Genomic DNA, 7,253 nt, shown 5'->3' with positions numbered 1-7,253 from the left:
ATGTCAAAGCTGGCTCAAAAAATTAAACTGGCCTTCAAATTAATTTGAAGGAATTGTAGGTTATTTTGAATTCATGTAATCTTACCATATGTCTCCCCTTGACCAAAGTCTTTACAGTTTGGTTTTGATCAGTTAGGAAATTTCACAAGGGGTCGGCTGATATTTTCATGTTACACAGTGTACGGCGACAGGAAAAGTGCACGTCTACATCCACCGGCGTCGAGGTGAACCAGCTGAATATAAGCCACTCAAGTTGACGACAAGTGCATTGAAAAGTAAAAAGCTGCTGGCCTTTACCTTTTCTTTGTAAAAGCGCCTGTTCGGCCAGTAGTTAGTAAAGTAATATTTTCAGCGTTGTCCACAGTCTCATGACATGTTTAACACGAAGCACAGCACGCTGGTTAAGCTCATGGCAAACTGTTACTAACAGCTAAAATGAAAGCTTGTCTGTATGTGGTCTAACTGGTTAGTTTGTCACTAATCTCCAAATTTTGCAAATTGCTATAAACTTCACTCTCTTAAACCAGTAACAGTCTGAGCTGGACTGATAGGGGTCTGTATGGATAAAGATAAAATCCTAATGATACCCATCCCTACAGCTGGTTAGTGGCTTCGCCCTGACTTTAGGCAGATGAGATATTCACTGTTCAAATAACTTCATTATAACCCTTGTTTAAGCATAAATGATTTATATATGCACCCAATAACAGAACTTGCAAAAAAATGCTTTTGCTCAAAGCTCAAAGCTTGTAAACTCAAGTTAAAACTGAGTTTTATCTCCTTTTGGGAGGGGGTATCTGTGTGTGTGTGTGTGTGTTTGTGTTTGTGTTTGTGTTTGAGGGGGGAGGGGAAGAGGAGTTGATTGAGTCTGTGAGAAGCTGCCACAGAGAGGTTACAGTCAGGAGAGCCAAGAGCTGTCACAGATGATGAGCTCTGAAAAATATTATCACAGAAAATAATTAGCGTAAAAGCTTTTATTTTAAATTTTTACATCTCGGAAGTGTGAACTGTTACGCCAGCGTGTGCCCTGCGACCTGCGTTGACCCCGCGGTTGCCGGGGTCCCGCGGTCGCCGCTCCCCCGACGGGCGCCGGGTGCGAGGGCCCGTTCAACGCTGCTCGCAGCTTTAATTCTGTATTACTATTCTTTTATTCCTCATTTTTGTTTGTTTGTCATGCTGAATGGGGATTTAGAAACATCAAAACATATCAATTAGGTCAGTAGTGCACTTACAGTGTACCAGAACTTGTCAGCTGAATTTAGTTATGCATACAAATGTGTGTTCCGTATGCAGTCTGGGGCTTAACATTTTTGTTTAAAGGCTTCAAAGTGGGGGCACATGAAAATTCAATATGGTACTTTAACCTTGGAAACCAGATATAACAGTGACAGGAATTCACAAGAGTATCAGCAGGCAAATAGAGAGTCTGAGAATGCAAAGCTATTTGTCTGTTCATGACAGTGCAGATTTTCACAAGCTCAGCAAGCTGAGCCACCAATCCATTTAGAAAGAGTCTACCGCACAGTGTTAGAATGTATAGACAAGGCAGTGAACCAGAAAAGGAAATGGAGACTGTTTTCCACAAGGCAACACAAGCAATCTCATGAGATTTGAGATCAGCTATAGCTGGTCATGCAGTTAATTCAGAAGAATGAAGAATGTGACAAGGCTGTGCACACTGCAGAGGCCAAAACGTGTGTTTTCTGCTGTTTCCCACTGGATAACACCTGTAGGCTTTCTGCTGTGTGTCTGTTGTGCTCTGACTGTCCTCTCTCTCTTCCAGGGATCCATCATTAGCAGTCCTCACATTCGGCGGAGAACACCCTCCAGTCGAGACTGCCCATCCCGCCACAGTGGCCAGTCCCTGCCTAACTCCTCCTCTCTGCTTGGATCTTTGTTTGGAACTAGGCGTGTAAAGTCCCCCAGCCCCACTCCTCAGCCCCTGCACCCCACCCTCATCTCCCATACCCCACACCCTGTCAACCTGCACCACACTGCCCGGGTAGAAACAGACACACCGGTCCCCATGCTCCCACACCACACCCAATTCTGTCACATGACCCAGAACCCCCCACCTTACCACCACCACCACCACTACCACCCACCAGCCCATTTGCAGCACCCTCCACATCAGTTCCACCCACCGCCATCTCACACCCAGCAGCCACCTTACCAGCCTCACACACAGCACAGTCACGGGAGCCACCTGGCACATTCCTCCCACCCTGCTCATGGCCCCCACCACCATGGGCCACCACCGCCACCCACCCAGGCCCCCAGCAGCACCAAGCCCAAGCACAGTGGCATCAGTACAGTGGTGTGAGGCACATGGGGGCAGGGGTTCTGTGCTCTCTGACTGATCTTTGATTACTCCTCTGAGGCTCTCAGCTGAAGAGACAGTTGCACTGTGTATTGCTGGTTTGGGGATGTGAAGCCAGACAAGATCCTACATCTCATTCAGCAGTTTTTGTTACACTCGTCACTGAGGCAGTTTATTCAACCCAAACATTTTTTTTTCCTCTTGCTCCTTTGATTTAATTTCAGGTAATAAATTATGTCTGCCTGCTTCAAGAGCAACAGACAGCAAGGCAAGAGCATGCACAAAGACCACAACTACTGTATCTCCTCAGTAAATAAAGGAACATGATCAAATATCTCACTTACTAGTATTTTACAGAAGAAGTAAATAGCAATCTTGACTTTAATGTCTACAAAGTGATTTTCTCTAGTGTGAGGGTTGTTTGGCTGAACACAGACAGGCAGACAGACATATAGACAGTCAGCCTAAGCAGTAGCTGTAAAAGTATTTAATGTAGCAGTAGCTCACAGTGCACTGTGATATCTCTGTTAACAGTGATTAATGTGCCAATTATTGAAGCATTTACTGATTTAGTCACAAAAATCGCTTTACGTATATTGTGCATAGTATTTTGTAAAAATGATAATATCAGCTGTTATAATTATTACAGATCAAATGGCATCAATTCAAACTCTCAGAATTATACTTGCACATAGGTGGCGTAGTTTCACTGTTAAGAAACCAATCAAAGCTTTTATTAGTTAGGCAATTCAGTAAACTGGAATACTACTGTAAATGGTTGCCTTTGAGTTAGAACTGTTAAGACTGTTGAAGGCTGGTGCACACCAGTTTGCATACAGTCTCATCCATTGCACTTCATTGTTTGGAGTCATCTCTCCTGCTCTGGAAAAAGGAAGCCACAGTGAGCTGCTGAGCAAACAGATTGATCTGGATGTCCACCCTTCAGTACTGGCTGCTTGTCCGTCGTCATTTTATTTTTTTAAACTATTTTTTTAGAGTCCAATAAACAATATGAAATTCTCTGTATGTTCTACTGCAACCTGGTAGGATTCTTCAGGTCAATTCTGCAGGAAGAGGAGAGGGAGATTTTTGATGTTTTTCATGGAAACTGAAGGAGTCTGTGGAAACTGTGTAGCAGCAAACAGCAACATGACTATCCAAGTGTCTCTCCTGATATGGAAGCTCTCAGCTGGCTGAGTGTGCCCTGTTCCTCTTTAGTTTCATTGTGTGTCTCTTAAGCAACAAGCATGTTGTGCAGTGCTGTTCAGACTCCCTTGATCTTAGTTTGTGCAAGAGCCACACAGATGTCACAGTACAGAAATCAATAATTATCACTCTGTGATGGTGATAGCACTGTTACACTTCACTCACCACAAATGACAGTTTTATATCAGTCTGACATATTATGGGATGGCTGGTTGTACTTCCCAGCTATCCTGGGCACAGTATCTGTTGTGTGTGCAGAGCGGAGGCAGAGAGCTGGTGTGCTGGAGCATAGTTTTCTGTTCAAAGTGATAGACACTGCACTTGTTTTACTTAGTTGATATCAGTGGCAAAAGTTAGTCTGTGTCCACTTAAAGACTATGAGATGGATTTTTAATTTGTGCAATATGTATTTATTTTTTTTGTCTAAGAGCAATTGCAATCTGGTGGTCATTCTTTTTTTTTTATTAATTTTGTCCTCTTTTTCCTCCCAGTCCTTTGTCATTTTTTCCTCAATCTATCAGACTGTACATTGATTTGGAAGGACTGGACCTTCCACATTGATAAAGAATGTCAAAGAAAATAACTGCATGTAATGTATTTTGAGGGTATTTTCTAGCTATTGTATATTCCCAAACTATATCAGAGTTCCACTTGACAGTTGTTAAAAATGAATGGTAGAATAGATTTGACTTCTTTAATTATAGCTAACTGAAGTCAACAATGTATCTGTGTCACTCCAGGGGATAACCAAATCTTTATCTTTCACTGATCCACATACAGTAGTTAAATGGATCTTAGTGTACAACAGTAGTTGTAGCTGGATTATATCACAGCTGTCAGAGGTAAGTTCTTTGCCAATAAAAATTTGCAGCCAGTGTGATGAAAGATGTTCTCTGTCACCTGTCAAAGTGATAATTGACAGACAGCAATGAGTATAATGAATGGAGCTCTCTTCATTTATCATCTGTCTCTGTCAATGGCTCTCCCATTACTGTTGTCAAGTGATATCCAGTAGATCAGTGTTCTTAAATAGGCTTACCTCTTTCCCCAAGTTTCTAGTTTTCAACCTACCATCTTCTAATAAGGCCCCCCTCACAATGGGTGTATGAGTTGTAACTAATTAAATTCATTAATCAATTAAGTTAAAAAACTGTCAGCATTTCCAATGATTAATAAATCCTTCACTCAAGTTTTACACATCCATTCACAAGAACATCTTTTGGGTTGTCAAGTTGAGAAAAAATTCCTGAGACTGGTGTTTATCCTTCAGCAAATATTAGTAAGTCATTTACATGTATAAATGTAAAAATGAATAAGTCACTGTTATATAGATTTTAGAACAGTATTTTTCCAGAAGTTAAATGTTACCCTGGAGTTGTTGACCACTGTGTAGCGCTGTGGAGGAATGTTTATACAAGTGAGTCCCTGTTTTATTTGTACTATGCGTGCACACAAGAAAACACATACATGCTCCTAAGTACATGTAGGATGCAATACACTTTCCTGTCTCCCTAGTCCCTCATTGAAATTCTCATAGTAAAAATTTTTTTTTTTTTCTAACTTAATTGATCACAAGATGAGATGCATAAGGATCTGGGTGGAAAAACTGCTGGAGGAGGATAAACACCTGCTAAAGAGATTTTTCACAACTTGGCAGTGCAGATGTTGTCCTTATCAATGGCTTAATACTGATCTGTAAAGCATTAGTATTTCATTGTCATTAATGAAACTACTGCTTACAGCCTCCTTATAAATTCTTTATAAATGGTGTCTCATTAGAAAGTAGTACCATTTCAAAATATTCATGATTCAAAATGTATTTTGCCATACTTTATGCACTGTTACTATAGAATCTAAAGTTTGACTCCAATCTGTCAAATATACCACTTTCACTGTTTTTAATTCAGTGCAGATTATGTTCTACGGAGTCAGGAAAGTGCCAATATTGCATTGTATTAACATTTTAAATCAGTTTTAGACCAAATAAATTGGGGGCCAAAACAACCCCACAATTGACCAATCAGAATTTCTGTCATCTGACAGCATCTGATTACTAACTATTTATTATGGAATAATTATGTAAACGTGGCCAAGAAGGACCCTAGCTTCATGAAATATTGATAGTTCTCCAAATTATGTCCAAGCAAAGTGTTTTCAGTTATGATTCTCCAGTTCCTTCAGAAGACTGATCTATTGTAAAACCTGTCCAGATTCTGTGTGAGGTGCTTTGTTGCATGCCATTGATGCCTACCATTTTTTTTTTGTTTTTTTTGTTTTTTTTTTGTTTTGGTTTGGTTTTTTGTAAGTGTTGTTCCTTTGAGCAGTGGGCTTGACTAGACCCTAAACTTTCAATGTAGTTTGGATTTGTCTGACTGATGCTTGTTTACATTTAGATCATTTCTGGCCTGCTAGTGTCTCTTTTCATTTAAAGTTGTGTCATCCTTCTCCATCATGCATTTCATAGTTATTTTCACTGTTCAGTATAAAGACATGGCAGTATTCTGCTGAGTGTAAATTGCAAATCCACCTTGGGAAATCTAAGGTTATTTGACGAAATAAAGAGGGTTTGAAAGGGAGGACATATTTTAACTGTGGGTAGGAATCAAAGAATGATCAAATATATGTAAATAGTCTGTAAATTATTATTATTGTAATGATTATTATTATTATTACTACTACTACTACTACTACTACTACTCAATGTCTGCAGTTACATTGAAGGTGCATTCCTGCTCCCCTCTGATATTTACATAATCATCAAACTGCTTCTCTCTGCCTCCGACAGAACTGAATTATCATATGATCTAGAGATGAACAGCCAACTGTTACACAGTTAACACTGCTTTTGACTTATTTCCTGAGACACTCCTGTTCTCTCACACTGACAGCCCAAAGAGAAGGGAGGAGTGCTCTTATTTTATTATGCATTCTGTTTCTAAGTAGACAAAACCCTATTGATGTAAAACTAGTACTGTGACGATGTTGAGAACACAAAATAAAATGATATACTGTAAAACCTGAGCTCCCTCTGAGTGTCCCTGTTCTATCACACTGCAGTTTCCTGGTCTCAGTCGAATGATTGGGTAAGTGTAGGAATCACATTTTCCGTAGGCTTTTCTACTTCAATGTGGTGCTATAGAATCCTAAGACCACACTTCCCATTGTAGTAGTGGCCCCTAGAGTCCTAGCAATACCCCTGTATAGGGTTTTCTTCCTAAAAGTGGTTCTGTAATCTTGGGCCCACACTGTAATATACTTCTCTACTTGAAAGAGTCTTCCTGGAGTCCTAGGATCATACTTTGCCTTGAGATGATTTGTTGTGATATGGCGCTATATAAATAAAATTGAATTGAATTGAACTGAATCTATCTTAAAGTTGTCTTACAATCCAGACTGCACTTACTGCAATTGGCTTCCTGCACTCATATAGGCTTTTCTACCAAAAAAGGGAAGTGGTCCTTTAATCTTGGGACCACACTTATACATGCTTTACGTGACAGAGTTTACTCTCTTACTGTAGGACCTCAGTAAGACAACAAAATTGGTGAAAACAATAACTATAATTCAAGGTTAGGGTTAGGGTTAGAGTAGTACTCTCCATAACAAGTGAATTAACCTTTGTGAGTAAAATACTGTAGGTGGAGTTCCCCTTTAAAATCTTCACATTCCTTGAAACAATACTGAGGACTCAGTATTGGCTATATGGTCCTGCCCTGAAGTAGCACAA

General features: G+C 40.1%; 2 protein-coding genes across 2 annotated transcripts in view; both read left to right on the top strand.

Annotated features, from left to right (window-relative positions):
• The window catches only part of iqsec1b (IQ motif and Sec7 domain ArfGEF 1b), a 72,639-nt gene extending 66,092 nt beyond the window's left edge, over positions 1-6,547 (top strand). The window contains exon 14 of the mRNA XM_051074802.1: positions 1,784-6,547. Within this exon, the coding sequence (XP_050930759.1) occupies positions 1,784-2,323 (540 nt within the window). The 3' untranslated portion in view covers positions 2,324-6,547. The remainder of the gene's footprint in view (positions 1-1,783) is intronic.
• acad9 (acyl-CoA dehydrogenase family, member 9) overlaps positions 1-7,253 on the top strand; it is a 23,364-nt gene that overhangs the window by 2,363 nt on the left and 13,748 nt on the right. The window lies entirely within an intron of this gene.

This window comes from Lates calcarifer, linkage group LG12 (genome assembly GCF_001640805.2).
Source record: "Lates calcarifer isolate ASB-BC8 linkage group LG12, TLL_Latcal_v3, whole genome shotgun sequence".
Lineage (NCBI taxonomy): Eukaryota > Metazoa > Chordata > Actinopteri > Centropomidae > Lates > Lates calcarifer.
This window is presented reverse-complemented; position numbering and strand designations above follow the sequence as displayed.